Here is an 18,286-nt window from a genome sequence, read left to right as displayed (position 1 = left end):
CTATCTATCTATCTATCTATCTTATCTACAGTATCTATCTACTGTATCTATCTAGAAATTAGAAAAACTTTATTGTCCCACCAAGGCAGGAAATTCATCTTTGGTTTATTCTATCTATCTATCTATCTATCTATCTATCTATCTATCTATCTATCTATCTATCTATCTATCTATCTATCTATCTATCTATCTATCTAGAAGAAGAAGAAGGATGGAGACACACAGGGAGAGCAGAGGACAGAGAGAGGCCGGTGGAGGATCTGACGGCTGGAGATGGCTGTGATTTCTCTCAGGTTCCCGAGGGGCCCGAGGAAAAGACGGCTTTGTGTTCTGACAACACCGCGCTGTCAGGAGTTCTGTGTGTGTCTGTGTGTCTGTGTGTGTCTTTTCTGCTCCAGCGCACACTGGCATGGTGTTTAAGCACCAACACTGGTCTGCACTACACCTTCAGGCGAGAGAGACTCAACCGTGGAAGAGAAAGGAGGAAGAGGAGGTATATAGAGAGGTATATCCACGACTTTCAGGTTGAAGCAAGAGAGCAGGTTCTTACACGTATATGTTGTCAGGTATCAGAGACCGTATTGATTTTTTTTACAAGTGGTGAGCTAAAAAATACAGCATGGACACCAACCAAAACTCTATCAAATCAAAAAGAGTGGAGCGATGGAAGAAGAGATGAAAAAGTGAAATACCTCCACAGATAAAGAAAGTTAACTGAAGATGTTGAAACTGGAGATTAATAGTAAAGGTCTTTGATTGATTTGAAGAATGCAGATGTGATTTTCTAAAAAAAAAAAAAAAAAAGTATACATATATATATATATTTTATATATCTAATCTAGATCAAATATTATAAAAGCCATTCATATCTTCCATATTCCGTTTCAAACTCTTAGACATGTAACACCGAGGTGAGTACACTTCTTCTCGACTAAATTTTATGAATTTAACAGTTTTTTTTTTTCCAGGCCTTGAAATTCAGATGAAAAATGTAGACAGGCAAGAAGAATAACACAAAAGAGGTGAGTGAGAAAAAAAAAAAAAAAAAAGATTCAGGCAGGAGGCTGTGGTATCAGAGAAGCCACTCAACAGTGCTCACTGGCACAGAACCCCCATCTGATCTGATTCAGGGGGCTGGAGAAGGACTGAGGGTGGAGGGTGGAGAGGGGTAGGAGGTAAAACTGATCAGAGATGACAGAAACACACACAGAGATACAGATATAACAGCAAATTATGATATTAGTCATCCACACTTGTGCGAACATGATGCTGATGATTCTGGTGCATCGTAATAATTACATCCACAGGAATCGATGTATAAAAAATGTGTCAAATCAAATTAAATCTGTTTAATTTGTGCAAACTGAGTTTAACCTGAAGCTTAAAGTGGGAAATTACTACAATAAATGACTGTGTACTTATTGCTGTGTGTCTCTGTGTGCGTGTGTGGATGTACTGTAACAGTTTTTGTGAGGTCGGGGTTTGGATCTGGAGGAAAGGTTGTGCTTGTCTTTCATGGTCCGCAGCGGATAGGAGGAAAAGAAAAAAAGGAGTACAGTGAGAGAGAGAGGAAGAGAAAAAGATGGAAAGAGAGAGGGATGTATGTTTGTGGTTGGTAACCCGCTCAAGAGAGGAAATTCCAGCATGCGCGCACACACACACACACACAGGGACGCACACACACACAGGTGCAAAAACATAGAGAGCAGAGACACGTCCAAGAGAATAAAGACCTGCTTTGTATGAGCTACAGGTTTAGTGTTTATATGTGTGCATTTGTGCATGGCCGTGTGTGTGAGTGTGTGTGTGTGTGTGTGTGTCCTCGGCTGAAGGTTGCTGAGGAAGCAGGGTGAGGATGCAGTCAGAGGAAGGAGGAGGGAGAGCAGGACAGGAGTGAAGGGCCTTGAGTGTTCTTCATTCACCTACGGCTCCATCATTATAATTAGTGGGAATAATTTTAGCAGCAGGGAGGAAACCCTGATTTTTTCTTCTTTTCTTTTTTTCCTCTCTGGGTTTCCTCAACTAGAAACTCAGCTGCTGGTGAGTCGGTCGGTCGGTCGGTGAGCCCCAGAACTCACAGTGACCTTCTTATACACATATTTGATATAGGCTATTGCTTTTATAAAACGGTTACCCATAATGGCAATATGAAAGAGGAATACGCAATCAATTTCATGTAGTTTTTATTCAACCAGAAATAGCCTACATTAGGCCTATCCAATAAAAATAGCCCCACTGTGAAAAAAATAGTCCCACCTCTCCAGACGTTAGCTCTAGTCTGCATGTCGTCTTTTCCTCAGGTGAAAGTCACTGCTCAATCCACTCTACCATTGTTAACCCAACCCCGGAGGTGGGAGTGAACCTTAAAACATGTTAATTCAACTACTTTAGTCTGTTTGTTAACGTCGTAAAAACACCGACTTTCTTTTGCTACCAACGGCAAGAGTATATTGCCATGGATACATGACAACAACTTCCATTCATACCAGTCGGTAGCTGGTTTTCAATGATTTTTGACATAATATGTATGTCATTTTACAGTATACTGGGCATTTATCAACTATAATACACTGTATTTGAATGAATTTTGACTGTAACATCTACTCTCTACTTTTACAGTTATTCTATGTAGTTCTGTGATACAGTTATCTACTGTAATTTTACAGTATCCATCTGGAAACTTTGCTGCCAGTGCCAGTTTTTTACATTTTTTTTTTTTTTACAGTGTACGTGCCTGACGCGGAGTGACAGCCTATGCTGTGATAAAGCTTTAGCCATGGTATATGCTCATTATACCACCACAGCTAACAACCAATCATATCGCCGGATTTCACCCTTTGTGTTTTATAAATACAGTATATACAGAACCAGAGGGTGAGAAGGATATAAATATTGCTTCATGTTTCATAGAGCCGGTGCATAAACAGGAGAATTTCTTCTTTCTTAATCTGCAGCCACATCAGTGACTGAAAAACATGATTCAGTGAGTTTCCATCGTTAGATGACAAAACTCTGCAGACATTCTTATGTGGTTATGGACAAATGACTAATGTAGAGACCTCTGGTTGAAAAAACATTTGCGTGTGTGCGTGTGTGTGTGTGAGCGTGAGTGTGTGCGAAGGCCTGGGTCCTTCAGAGAGCAATCAGAGAAGAGCTATGTGGATTTTTGGGGGAATGAGAAATAAAAATGTAGAATTTCATCCAAGACGTTCCGGGAAGTTTGGAAATTCCATTTGACACAGTGGCCAGTGTGTGTGTGTGCGTGCATGTATGCGTGCGCACATGTGTGTGTGTGTGTGTGTGTGTGTGTGTGCGTGAGGGGATGGGGGTGTGTGTTTGGAGGGAGAACTGACGCACAGGAGGCAAGATAAATCGCATTACTGGAGACACTACATGCTGACGTGTCAAACACGCACAAACACTGCTTGATTGATCATTGAAAAAATAAAACAGAATGACTCCTCTGCACAACTGTGACACACACACACACACACACACACACACACACACACTTGTTGAGCATGTGTATCCTATATAGATTGTGTGTGCATGCTGTAGTGAATGTATGATCCACACAACAGGACAAAATGGCTTCTCACCTCGGCAGAGCTGCAGGTAGCTCCAACAGCTTCTTTCTCTCAGCCAGTCATGTGTAATAATAATGCATCAGTAGGAACCATGTGTGTGTGTGTGTGTGTATATGTGTGTATGTGTGTGTATGTGTGCGAATTATTATGGTGAACTTTTTCCCTGTGGAGTTAGTTGGCAAATTAGGAGCGGTGGATAATTAAAGCACGACGATCCAACCTGTCAGAGCTTTTCACCGTTTGCACATGCGAGGCTGACAATTACCAGAGTGTGTCTGACTGCATGTTGTCACATCTGTGCATTATGTAACCACCTGTGTGTGTGTGTGTGTGTGTGTGTGTACATGATGTTCTAGGTAAAGTATCATATATACTGCATGTACCAAGTTGCACAAGAGGGGCGGTGCTGCAAAACAAGTCTCAGGCGCACAAACGTACAGGTAGGCAGGTAAACAAACTGTCAAATAGTTGCATGACATGTGCCCCACATAACACACATACACACAAACACACACACACACACACACACACACACCTGTTGTTGCTGCAGGTGCAGTAAGTCGACTGGACTGATCTCTCCGTTGGCGTCTCCGTTCGAGCCGCCCTCTCTACCTCCCCCTCCATCTGATTGGCTACTGAGGCTGCTGACTCCGTTCTGGTTGGACGGCGTCGTTCGAATGGTCTCAGAGGCTGATTCCACCATCATCACTGGCACCTGAGAGGAGGAAGGGAGGAGGGAGGGGGGAGGGGGGAGGTGGAGGAGCGAGACAACACAGAGATTGAGACAAAAGTGACCTGGGCAGTTTGTGCAGAAAGCCTGCTCCCATCTGAGTGAACAAACAAGGGCAGGAAAGTAAAGTAAACACACACTGAGATAGAGGCGTGTATTGTGTGTGCATGTGTGTGTGTACTTTGTGGAAAAAGGGCTTTTGGTCATGAACCAGCCAACACACAAACAAGCCCAAGTGGCCACAAAGCAACACCTGAAGCAGACACTTTTTTTTTGTATTGTATGCATGTAAATGAGTGCCGAGGAGCGTTTCCATAGATTTGAATCTATATTAAAGCCAGTTTAAAGTAGATTTTATTGCTTATACTGCATAACTTGATATTAGTGCATGCAGCCATGTTATTTCTTCAATACAAATTATTTACTCTCAAATGTGGCCATGATTATTGATATATATATTTTTATAAAATTTGTATTAGAGACTTTAAAATAAGTAATGATAACTCTAAAGTTATATTATCAATTTTTGAAAGAAACTGAGAAAGTCTTTGTGCCCATTCATTCACCTAATGAGTGTTTGTTAACAACAGACAGCTCCACTGCAGTATGTGGAGGTCCACATCGCTCAGAGATCGAAGTCCCCTCTTGGCAATTTCTTTAAAAAAGAATTAAAAGTCACATTTTCAGTAATATTATGGTAAAACACCTTAAAAGTCAATTTTATATTCCATTTTTGTCTTTTCAAAATAAGCGGAAACATATAAGACCCCTCTTGGCAGCTTGGCCTGATAGCCTCCTCTTGGTAGTGTTGGTGTGTATGTGTACTTTGTGAAAAAAGGGGCTTTTGGTCATGAACCAGCTAACACACAAACAGGCCCAAGTGGCCACAAAGCAACACCTGAAGCAGACACTTTTTTTTGGTATTGTATGCATGTAAATGAGTGCCGAGGAGCGTTTCCATAGATTTGGATCAGACGTGCAGCAAATCTGAACTGACAAGGCAGTTAATACTCTGCTATATAGTTAAATAACACACACATTTCTCCAATAATCAGAGGTGGCATGTGTGCGCTGCTGTGTGTGTGTGTGAGCCATGAGCAGGTTGGTTGGTCTTTGAGACAGATCTGTTTGATGCACCTTCATAGGGGCCTCTCTAATTAGAGCGTGTTCCCTCCGACAAAACCCGACAAAACGAGCCGTTCCTGGATGTGTTGTTGTTTTTTTTGCCTCGCAAACACACAGGCACATTTTGCCATCGTTAGGCAGCGGGAGCGTGGGAGCAGAGCAGAGACACACATACACACACATTTATATATATATATATATATATATATGTGTGCACAGAACACACACCACAAGGCAGCTGATAGAAAACAAAACAAACCTTCAGACAAGCACGCAGGCTGTGAACTCCTAATGACAAGCTCAATCTCGTCTTTCTGCCTCATCCAGTTTTAGAAATTAACACACACAAGCGCCGAGTTTTTAAAGGGGGAAAGTTCTACTGCTTTTATTTCAGCAACCCGGAGTGGGTACACAAAACGCCATCGAGACATTCTTACACGACGCCACCTGTGTGTGTGTGTGAGAGAGTCTTTCAGAGGCGTACAACACATGCCTTCTGGGGAAACAATAAAAGGCATTTCATGGGGGAATCTAACTTTTCTTTTCCTCTGAGGCATCACTGAATTCTCTGCTGTTGCCTCAATACAACGGAGAAGAAGGAGAAGAAAAGGAAGAAGAAGAAGGAGAACTGAGTTTTTGTGCCAATGCTCTGGGAAAACAAGACATTTTAAAAATTATATTATTCACAAAAAAAAAGGCTTTTACTTTGAAATCAGTGAGGTCTAAAGGTTTAACCCAAGAAATCTCTGGAAGCACGTCGCGTTGCTGTGGATTTTTCTCAGATGTCATATTTCAGTGTTTTGAGCCGTAAAGTCGGTTCCCGAGTGTCAGTTTCAGATGAAACAATAAAGGTCAATAATAATAAGTGACTTTGGGAGTCTTTTTAAAACATTTTTTACTGAAATATCTGAAATTTTCAAGGTCATCTCAACTTTTACCATGGACAAGAAGTGTTTAAACTACGTCTCTACCATTACTGCACCTGCAGAAGTTGAACTAGAATTAGGAGAAGTTGCATTTTACATCCATGCCTGCATACTTTACAGTCGATGTTTTATTATTTTTTATTTAGGTCAATAAACCGTCAGGGTACCAGGTGCTTATGAGCAGGTTTCACAACTATTTTTCCTCCCTCCCCTCCTTCCGTCTCCCACCTGGCACCCATCTGCCTGTGAAGTTCAGTCTTATTCAGTATAGAGCATTATTGTGACATTTAAAGCTAAGTCACTTAATCTGCAACCTCACTTGTCTCTTCTTCTTCTTCTTCTTCTTCTTCTCCCTCCTTCCTCCCCGCCTCCGTCCGTCCGTCCAGAGTCAGACCCCCGCTAGGTCAAACTGCTCCCTGAGGTAATATTATGAAGCAAAGCATAGTGCTGAGTGATCAACAGATCCCAGCGCACAGTCCACTGACTTTGTACCGCAGTAGAAACTCTTCACATCATCACACGTCTCACTGAGCATGAATCACCGGCCTGCTACCAGAGCAGAGCCGAGCAGAGCCCACACTACACTACACTACACTACACTACACTACACTATGCTATACTGCACTGCACTGAGCTGCACTGAGCTGTAATGTACTGTACTGAATCTGCTTCTTACTCTTCCTCATTGACCTTATTAGCAATGAGGAGGGGGACGGAGATAAAGACAGACAGAGAGACAGCAGAGCTCGCAGGTGGACAAGGACCTAATGGGAAAGTGGGGAGTGTGTAAAGACGTCGTGAGCGCATGCCCTCTCTTCTTCCTCCACACACACACACACACACACACACACACACACACACACACACACAGAGACACACACTGACACAGACACACACACACAGGCAATGTGGTATGCTCCTCTGAAGGGTGTGTACTCTGTCATATCCTGTAATGGGTGTATATAAGCTGGTGTAATGGAGGTCGGGAAAAAGGCAGGGGCATAAATCTAACCCTGAAGTATTAAAGCTGTGATACACACACACACACACACACACACACACACACACACAGTTACACACACATGCACTGCTTTAAGTTTAAGTGTTTCTGGTAGCGAAGGAGGAGCTGCCCCGTGCAGAGGCCTGCCTCAACCCGCCGCTGCGTCTCTTTCTCCCTCTCCCGGTTCTCTCTGCATGCTCAGACCCCCTCCAGCTGAACCCCTGACCTGAGAGAGTGTGGGGAGAGACATTCCCACTACCCCGAGGGGACCGGGCGAGCGAGGGAGGGAGGGGAGGGAGGGAGGAGCGCAGATCAGAGAGATAAAGAATGCGTTTGGAGGAGAGAGGGAAATAAAAGGCCTCCTTTGCCTTTTAATTGGGATGGAGAAGACAAGAAGGGAAATGGGACTCAACATGTTTCTGATGACTCTGGTATATACATGTGTGTGTGTGTGTGTGTGTGTGTGTGTATGTGTGTGTTTGTCTAAGAGGCTGACACCTACCTTTGAACTGTAATGGATTAGCTCACAGCAAATGTTAGGTGCATGTGTTTATGTGTGTGTCTGGTGTGATTGATGAGCGGAGAGGAGATGGAGCTGGGACGAGTTCCTGTTTCAACACGTACGCTTGTTCAGATGTTCCCGAAAATTTAGCACTAATAATAATCACAAAGTCAGAAAACTCTCCCGTCTGTTCCTTCCCACTGCTTTTAGGGCGTGTGTGTGTATGTGTGTCTATGTGTGTGTGTGTGTGTGGAGTTCAAACACGCCGAAAGCCAAATGCCCAGTGAGCTGGCCTCGCCGCGGCTGACTCTCAGGCTTTGTTGGAGGGATTGGCTCTGTCAGATTCCTCCTGGTCACCGCTCGTCAGAAAACCTAAAGCCGGACCACTTTCACTTTCTCTGAATGTGTGTGTGTGTGTGTGTGTGTGTTTGAGTGTGTTTGTGAGACAGAGAGACTTGTGTACAGCGTGCATTTATGTGTGCATCTGTGTTTACAGCAGCTTAGTGAGATAATAAGTCTTTATCATGTTATGCCTCATGTGGGAATATTTCCAGCGGTCCCAGAACGCCTGTTCTGTTTCCTCCGCCTTGCATCAGCTCACAGGAACGCTGCTTATTAGGCAAAGAACTGAGGGAATAAGGGTGGGAGGGAAAGTGTGGGGAGGAGAGAGAGAAAGAGGGAGGGGAGGGGGAGGAGGGTGGGTGGGGGTGAGGGAAAAATTGTCTGTACCAGTATCTACACTCCATCATCTGTCTACTTTCATCTGACTCTTGAATTATCTGTCTTTCTCCTGCTCTCGCTGCAGCGCCGTCTTTCTCCCTCTGGTTATGCCTGGTAACTAGTGGCAGGTTCAACCCTGGAAAACATTAAAGTTCTTCTCCTCACCCTGAAATAGAATCCACACAGGTTATTTCTATAATCTTTGATAGTTCAATCAATATTTGTGAACAAAGGAGACACTCTTCCTGAGACAGGAATTGGAGGAATTGGAGCTCTAACCTGTTTTGTAATCAGGAAACAGAATTTGGAGGAGCACTCTCTCTGTTGACAATGAGTGGCTGTGTGTGGATTCATAAAATATTTGGTTTAGCTGTTACACCCAAAGGGGCTTTATTTCATTATAATTGACAGTCACGAAACTAAAAAACACACATGAAAAAAATTACCCTGGTTGCTTGTCACTGTGTCCACAAAGTGTCCTATTTACTGTCGGCAGCCGCGGGATCCGTCTCTTAACAGCGTCACAAAAGAGTCGCAGCTCTTTTTTTCCCTGTTTTTTATTTCCATGCTTTGATAGGGACATGAACGCTGACATATATACAGACAGATCATAATTTAGTAAATGCCCGCACACCCATATTCTCTCAGTCTAACGCAGCAAGTTGGCAAAGACTCCTCCGCTAAATAAACTGTGACACACGCCCTGAGGGAATCTGCTTCAACCCCAAACCCCAGAACAAACCCAACCATCAGGTCTGGGCTCTTATGTCTCCATTAATCACTCCTGGTGAGAAAAGGCAACTAGGAGCACTCAACTAAATAAAACAAAAAATAATAAAATAACGTACCAATGTGCCGATGTGTGTGCAAAGGTGAAAAAGGAATAAGAAAGTCAACACCGGTTGTGTTATTAACGTTTTCGATGATACCGCAGCGGTGAGGCGCAGAGACAAGGTGTTCTTGTATAATCATAGTTTGAGGGCAGAGTTTCCAGCACTTTCTTTTGTATCCTGCTACTTAAGCACCTTTTCCTCTTTGTCTTTTCACGCAAGCAGATATTTAACTATAGAACTAATTTGGCTTCTTTGCACATGTCAAGACCTGATGATTCAAAGAACAGCTAACGTCACCCTAAATGTGATTATTAAACAAATTATTCTCTGAGAGAAAGTTCATGAATTTTCTTGTGCACCGCTGCAACAACACAGTTCAGCTGTTGCAAAAGAGATCAATCTTTTTTCTTTTCTTTTTTTTCACACATTTTTACTGGCTCAGACTTGAGAATTCAGATCATTAAGAAAATGATGCAGTTACTTTAATTAAATTTTTCTTAACTACATTAAAAAAGTAATTATCTAAGCTTAAAACATAGATATATACTGTATATAGCCTACTACAGCCATATGTACTGTATAATAGTCTCTGTTCTGCCGACAGGAACAACAGGAGGAGAAAGGAGAGGAAGAGCGATAGGGGGATATCTGTGTGGCATTTCTGAGCTGACGTGTATTAGCTTCAATAAAAGAGAATGAGGTCAGAGGAAAGCTGAAGAAATAACACACACAAGCGAGCACACACTCACTCACACACACACACAAAAACATACAGCACATTTTTTCCCCATCACTTTCCTGTCCAAGTTTGGTTGTTTCCCCCATCAGCTGGCCACTGCTCGACGCTAGCCAGGCATGCAGCAGGATACTAGATCCCAGATCCCAGAGCAGCCAGGTAGTCCACCACTCCACCACTCAGCGCTAAAGCTATAGCAGCAGCTAACAGCAGCGCTCCAGGCTACCCTGGCCGCCCGCCAGCGCTAACAGGTTGGCTAACAGCAAAAAAGGGCTAATGCTGCTAGATGTCTGTGGCTGCCCTGGCCCTGCTCCAGTGCTAACAGGTGAACTCCATTATCCTGCAGACAGATAGTCAGTCAGATGTGGGCCAATATCTACTACTGGCTGGCTGGCTTCAAAGAGCATCATCAAGAGACACAGAGAGAGAGAGAGAAAGAGAGGAGGCCTCGCTGCACACACAGGCCTGCAGTCTGACCTGCAGTGTGTTGTGCAGCTGGCTAATGAAGAAGCCACTGTTGTTGTTGTTGGGGAGTGAAGCGATGGTGCTGCTCAGAGTCCAAGTGATAAGGAAATCCCCCTGACTGGGATATAAACACGGGGAGTTCTCCTATACTTCTGCAGGACTGTCTGCCATATGGCGCTCGCTCGCTCCGTCTGGGCGTTGAAGTGAAGTGTTCATGTGTGTGTGTGTACAGTATGTGTATGTGTGCTTTCCAGTGTATTGTCTGCACAGTGTGTGTGTAGGCCGAACCTGCCACATGTGCAGCCGTGTACGTCTGCGTCTCCATGTGTGTGTGTGAATTGTGTGTGTCTGCTCGGCCGCCTGGAGTTCTCTGAAGACAAAGTCCCTGTTTACAGAGCCCATAAAGATTAGCCTCCCTCGGTCAGGTGGGTTCTGGAACCATAGGTAAACACACAGCGCATTCCGCACCGATGAGATCGCTCCGTATGTGTGTATGACCGGGGCAAACATACACTCCTGCCTTCACCTCGACCCTTCCTTTAGAGTGCAGTAAGTGATTTACCAGCTTGCAGACTGCTGTCTGTTCGAAATACTGAAGACAGACACAAAGATATGCACACATACACTCGCACACATACACACTCGCACACATACACATACACACACAAATATTTGTAGAAGGAGCGGACTTCATGCACACCTCATTTATCTGAGCCTAAAATCACGGGTTGTACATTCCTAAAGAGGTAGCGCCCGTGCATGTGAATGTGCGTGTGCATGTGCCAGTTGGAAAATCATCCTGTGATCATGAGGATGAAAAAAAATACCCCCCTCTCCCCCTCCTCTTCTTCCTCCTCCTCCACCTGTCCTGAGAGGTAATGGAGGCTGAGGTCAGTCTGCACAGCTCATGCTCATATTGTATTTAACATGGTGGAACGGAGGAGGTGAAGAGGGGAGGCGGAGGAATGGAGGGCAAGAGGGAGAGGAGCTTGGAAAAAAAAAAAGGCAATGTGCCTTTATTTGGATCTGAAACCAGCGAGTGCGCCACGGAGCAATTAGCAGCTCCGTCCTACGAGAGCTCTTTATTAGAATGACCTTCACGGTGAGGGGTGGGGGGGGGGGGGATGGGGGGAGAGAGACAGAGAGCGGGGGAGAAGGAAGGAAGGAAAGACAGAAAGACATTTTTCAGACAGAGAGATGAAAGGGTGTCAGTGGGGAAATGGACAAATGACATGAAGGTGAAACAGATGAGTAAACTGAGACTGAAGTACACCGAGATTTAATTTTCGTGTTTGCGCGACAGATGTTGACGTGCAGATGGTTGAGTGGTGAATCTGATCTGTCTGACCCCTGGGCTGGTGTGTTAACAAAAAAAAAAAAGTAATGGGGGGGTTGGCAAGAATTCATAAATGTGCACACACAGACACAATTACAGTGTTTTGAGTGTTAAGTGTGTGTCTGTGTGTGTGTGTGCAGGTGCATGTGACCTGTCAAAAGTGCACGAATGCTCAGCCCCATTAACCAACATGAAAAAGAGGAATACGCTTCAGTCCATATTAAGGAAACATCCTCAACCCATTCCTCACACTGGTATCTTCCACCTTCACCAAATAAATGACTAACTTCCTAACTTTAATTATACGAGACAATCTATATTTTTACTCCGTGAAAAGGCTAAAAAAAATTGTAAAAGACGAAGAAGAAGAAGAAGAAGAGGATTTTCCCAAGAGGCAAATTTGTTGTAGTTTCCTTGAGGTGACACATAATTTCATTTATGATCAGAATTTGCATTACAAGGAAGATAAAAAAAAAAGAAGAAGAATAGATTTAATAATACCTGAAAATGAGCAGCAGGGACTACAATGGATTTAAAATAAAAAAAATAAAAAATAGTGGTGTAAAAAAATATATATAAATAAATAAATATCAAAGTGGACATGATATAATTTTATACATCAGCTTTCAAGTCGGGCACTTTGCATTTCCTAGTTAATTAATAGATTGGATCAGAGCAAGTTTAATCAAATATAATTGAATAAGTCCACAGTAAAAAAACAGGCCAGACTTTAAAGGAGACATGCGGAGAAAATGATAGCATGTCCACTTTTCAAATTAATTGAATTTTAGTACTTTTGAACTTGGTCCAAGCTGTTACAGAGGTAATTAATTCCCATCCTATCCAAAAGTGCTAAAACAAGATGATATCCCTGAGCATTGCACACACACACACCCTCCAACACACCCACACACACATTTTCCTCTTTCAAAAAAGCAAAAATAAAAATCAACACTGTTGCACACCAGTGACAGTCTATAATGTATTCCATGTAATTGTTAGTTTTCTCCTTCTTCTCCTTCTTCTTGTCCTCTTTGCTCTTTTCTCCTCCTCATACTTTTGTCTTACAGGCCACAACTGAAATATTAATAATTTCTCAGGCAGTTCTCATTGTATTAAAAAATGTCTCCTTTATAATTTATCAGAGAAAGAAAAATCTTTGTTATAGTGACAAGCATGCTAATTAATAGAAGTAGAAGGAACATTGAGAGAAGTCATACTAATTTGGAACATGCTAATATTAATAGAATAATTTATGGCACAGTATAAATAAATTAATAGAGTAATTCGTTTGAAAAAGGGATGCCTTCAATTCAATTTAGGAGAAAAGAGCCAAAAAAAAAAAAAAAAAAAAAGTCTGCCTCTTGGACAAGGACATTAATAACAGTGCTCTATCACCAGAAACAGAAGAGGAAGAGACAAACTAAACATGCGCTGTTCACTTTTAAAACGCATCAATATTTCAGTCAGTTAATGAAAATTGGATGAGCAACACTTGTATTTCCTGCCTTGTTATTTTCATTTACTGTTTAAGGACTTCTTGACTTCATACGTTTGTGCAGAATCTGCAAAAGGCGGCTACATCTTCTTTTTTCTTCCTTTTAAATGAGATGCCTCTTACTCTCCCCATTGGCGTCATGTAAACTAACAGCTGTGTGCCAGGCAGTGGGCGAGAGAGGCAGAGGAATACATGGAGAGAGGGAGAGAGAGAGAGAGAGAGAAGTGGACTGGGTCATTACTATCCTTATTACTCCTCATTAAAATACACCCATCACAAAGACATTCTGCTGTGTGTATGTGTATGTGTGCGTGTGCGCATGGATAAGCATAGGGCCAAGCATGTGCGTGCGTGCGCATCTCTGGTGTTCCCGATGTGCACGTGTGAATGTGTGTGTGTGTGTGTGTCTGTATGCAAAAGTGACAAAAAAAGAACAATATAATTGGAGAAATGTACGCAGTAATAATAGGTATTCAGAAAATGATAATTCATATTAAACAGGGTGCACAAAGTCAGCCTCATTTGCATGTTTTAGATTATATGCATTTCAAAAGTAATTTCCGCAGGGCATATGAATGACATTAATTCCCGGGCGGGTTCTGCTATAGACCTCAAACTATCAAACACTCAAACATTTAACAGATGAAAAAAAAAAGAGGGAGCCGGTGCCTTGGCAAGGGGAGATTTCAAGGTTAAAGTATTTGAATGTGAATTTTTTAAACTTCTGTCTTGGTTTGTTTAAAGTTGCTCCACAGCTAGACAAAGACTCCCATTAATTTAGAGATTCATTGAACCACTGAGATTTTTTTTTCTTACTCAGCTCTATGTGTATGTGTCTCTCTCTTTATATATACTATATATATGTGTGTGTGAGTGTAAATGTGTGTGTGTGTTTTCCTCTACCAGTCCGAGAAAGACACCTCTCCTCCTAATCCACCACTATTTCCTCAGCAATGAGCCTGAATTGCTCTGACTCACTTGTGAGTCATGTGCTCGTGTCACTCCAGAACCAGACGAGCGCAATCCAACAGAGAGAAAGTATAGACACATGAACGGACCCTATACTGACGGGAGGAGGAGGAGGATGAGGAGGAGGGGGAGGAAAAGTGATGAAAAGGATGAGAAAAAGGATGTGGAGAGAGGGAGGAGGGGGGGTAGCTGGGACAATGGGAAGAGCAGGGAGAAGGAGAGGGGAGACAGAGGGTTCCCTCTCCTCGTCTGTTCATGCCGAGAGGAAGACCCCGGGGCAGGAAACAGGCTGGATGAATGTGTGATTCCAGTGGAAAACTCTGGATGCCATGGACAACATTCTTCTCTTATTAGGGAATCTGGTCTGCGGCCACATTATAGCGCCTGACTCATTACTGCGTATGTGTGTGTCTATCAGACAGACACACGTTTTACACACACACACACACCGACACACACACCATCAAGATGTTCTCCACCTGTTATTCTCGCTAAGTTTTGGCCGACGCACAAAGTCGCCATGCAGAGCCAGAGAAGAGGAGGAGGAGGAGGAGGAAAGAGGAGGAGGAGGAGGAAGGCAGCGAGAGGAAAAGTGGATAGGAACGGAGAGGAAAGCTCAAAGCGCTCAGCGTGTCTGTGTCTTGTTTGTGGTTTGTCTTGGTCTGTAAACAGAGCTGCTGCTGTGAGTATGTTGCTGTGTCATTATCTCATTAAGAATTGATGGCTTCTGCACAGAGACGGTTCAAACTGTTTTGTTTGTGAGCGTTCGGCAAACTCCAATGTTGTACAAACACAACAACCGCAAAGAGCACACATATCCCACAGCGCGGCCGACACGTGGATACGAGACAACAGCGGTGGGACTACTGTTTGGTTCTCAGCTACCGAAGATTTAAGAGGACGTTCTGACGGGGGGAAAAAGGGGTCTCCGTGTCTCCGTGTCCCCCTCAACACCTTTTAGCTGCTGATGTGAAGCGTTCTGTGTAAGCAGCCGACTTCAGAGGCTGCAGGAGGCAGCGAGGAGGAGGAGGAGGATGGGAGAGTGAGTGTATCTAGGGGCAATAAAAGTGGGCTAATTGGGGCCTGGGAAACATGTTTGTTTTCTAGCCCTTGTTCTTTTTTTTTCTCTCCTTCTCCCTCCTTCTCTTTCATTCTTTTCCCAGCCAGTCACAGCAGATCTGTTCATCTGAGGAGGACGAGCGGAGAAAGCAAAGAGGATTAGATTGTGTAAGGACAAAATCGTTGCGCGCACACACGCACGTATAGATGTGCAACTGCGCGCATGCATGCAGACACCAAACGCAGAGAGACTTAACATGCCGTTGGGAGGGGGGGTGTGTATGTGTGTGTGCGTGTGTGTGTGTATTGAACAAGATCTGTCTGTCTTAACCAAATGGCCAACAGGGTGCAGGGCGCTCCACTGGTCCACTCTGCCTCATCGATGCGCCGCCGCTCGGCCTATTCAGCAGCAAAGAGCTTTCCTACGGCTGCAGCTCCACTCTGGATCAATGTGACGAGCGCTGCAGACGAACCGCTGCTAAAACAGAGCGGCCCCTGCCTCGCGGGGCCCGCCACCGCACCGGCTCCCCCAGGCTCGGATAGCTCCACTAATGGAGGTCTCCGCCGGGACCCCCCACCCCGAGGGCTCCTAACCACCAAACAGGCCCCCGAAGACCCAGCCCCCTTCTCTCTCTCTCTCTCTCTCTCTCCTCAATCTCTCTTCTCTCTCTCTCTCCGTCATCCCTCAATCATTTCTCCATCCACATGTCTGTATTGACCTCCGCCTCTTAAATCGCCACCGCTGGCTCAACCAATCACGATCATCTATAAGTGGCGATCAGCTGATACATAAGCAGATCATGTTCGGAATCGGCACGCACTGACTGCAGATTGTGCGGTCCATTAAAGGTCCAGTGTGTAATAATTGGCGTGGTTTGGTGGCAACATCTGAATATACAACCCATTAATATATTTGTGTACGTTTATAATTGCTATAAAATAAAAATTTGTATTCTTTTATATATACATATAGCAAGGGTCTCGCTTTAGAGTGTCGCCATCTTGCACCGGCATGTTTGGTACAGCAGCCTGAACGGAAAATCCAGCCAACCAGGGAGCACGTTCAGCGAGTTTCCTGTTCATAAATAAACCAACCAAGAAGAAGGCGGAAGGAAAGAAGAATTTTACAATATTTTACATATCGTAAAATGGATTAGGTCTTCACCTCATCGCTCCGTGCTCCTGAAATACTCCCAGTCGTCACTTTGCCGACGCGAGTGAGCGCCGCAAACTAAAATCTGAACGCTGGATGTCACGGTTTTACCCCGGTTTTATTTTACACACTGGACCTTTAAATCAGTCACATTTTGTTAGAGTTCAAGATGGCCGACATGTTTCGTCTAATCCACTGGTCACATACTTTTTGAATCATCATCTGCGGTCGACCAATCAGGGCGTCCCTGGTCCTCATGTGTGTTCTCAACATCCACACCAGTATGAGTGAGTTTCTGTGTTTCGGCTGCTGACTGTACGAGTCCAGCTTGTCTGTTTCAGGTGGTGGAAAAGAGGAGGGAGAAGAAGAAAAAAAAAGCAAAAAAAAGCAAAAAAAAGAAAAGCTTGTACCCTCCTCCCCCCTGAACGTTGCTGGGATCCCTCACCACATGACTCCTGACTAGTCATTCTCCGCGCCCCTGCATTTGTCTTCTTTAATAACGGTGAAAATAGCAAGAGATGAAAAAAAAGAGCGATGGAAAGAACCTGCATATTTGTCATTTCCGACTGTTTACCTTTTTCACGGCAAATTGATTTTTACATCTCCTGTTACTGGAAGCTCTCTAAGCTCGACTGCCAGGCCTGTCTGGCTCTGGCCTCGGCTGCCAAGCCCGTCTCTGGGCTTTATGACCTGGCTCTGGGGAGGACTTTTAAGGCTTTCAACTCACAAGTCATTTCAATGATACAATACTGCTTTTGTCCTAAGCACCTTTGTTGTTTTCTTTCTCTCTCTTTCTCCCTCTCTCTCTCTCTGCCGCCTCGCACTCTTTCCTTCTTTTATTCTCTTTTCATCTCTCATTCCCAAATCCTTTTTCATCAGCCAGAAGTGAGTCGCAAAGACTCCCGTTTTTTTTTTTTCTTCTTCTTCTTCTTGCCCATACCTGTTTGTTTGCAGAGAAAGGTGGACTTGTTGCATCATGACGGGTCGACTATCAAACAGAAAAAAAAAGACGCGCTTATATAGGACACACACACTAAAAACCCTTCCAGCTGACATTTAAGGCTTTCTGTGGGGCGAGCCGGGTTGAAGCAGGCTAGAGTTTCACTGTGGTGGCTGGGCGGTGCGCTGTGGTTCTGATCTTCCTGGGTTCTGGTAGGACTGAGGTTTGCCGGCAGGGACCTCCAGTGAGCCCGGCAGCAGGCCGGAGCTAAACTGAGGCCAGAGCCAGGAATAGTCCTGAGCGCAGAGAAGAGAGGGGAAAGGCCTAATGGTGTGTTTGTAAGGGCGAACCCAAACAAACAACCTGCAGTTTGAATTGAAGGACTGAGGGAGGACTCGGGTCTCGGGGCCAGATGCTAGTCGAATGGGAGAAACACACACAAACACGCACAAACACGCGGCGTGTGTGTGTTTGTGTGTGTGCGTATGTGGAGCGAGAAGCTGGAGGCTGAAATAGACTTGTGGCAGGAGGACGTGTACCACGACGTACGTCCAGACTCAGAGTCATGGCATCAGCCCCGCTGCACATGTCTGGACTTCTGCCTTACACATAGCCTTTGTGTGTGTGTGTGTGTGCGTGTGTGCATGTGCATGTGCATGTGTGCATGTGTGTGTGCGTGTGTGTGCACTCATGCTAGCCGAGGTCCC

General features: G+C 44.3%; 1 protein-coding gene across 2 annotated transcripts in view; it reads right to left on the bottom strand.

Moving 5' to 3' along the window:
• The window catches only part of foxp4 (forkhead box P4), a 103,103-nt gene that overhangs the window by 61,471 nt on the left and 23,346 nt on the right, over positions 1-18,286 (bottom strand). The window contains exon 2 of one of the 2 annotated variants that reach the window (XM_083971504.1): positions 4,123-4,302. In XM_083971504.1, the coding sequence (XP_083827630.1) occupies positions 4,123-4,293 (171 nt within the window). In that variant the 5' untranslated portion in view covers positions 4,294-4,302. Of the gene's footprint in view, positions 1-4,122; positions 4,391-18,286 lie in introns of those variants that run through there. The other variant, XM_083971505.1, reaches the window with a different exon arrangement.

Source organism: Trachurus trachurus, assembly GCF_905171665.1.
Source record: "Trachurus trachurus genome assembly, chromosome: 5".
Taxonomy (NCBI): domain Eukaryota; kingdom Metazoa; phylum Chordata; class Actinopteri; order Carangiformes; family Carangidae; genus Trachurus; species Trachurus trachurus.
The sequence above is the reverse complement of the archived record's forward strand: the minus strand, read 5'-3'. Positions and strand labels throughout refer to the sequence as shown.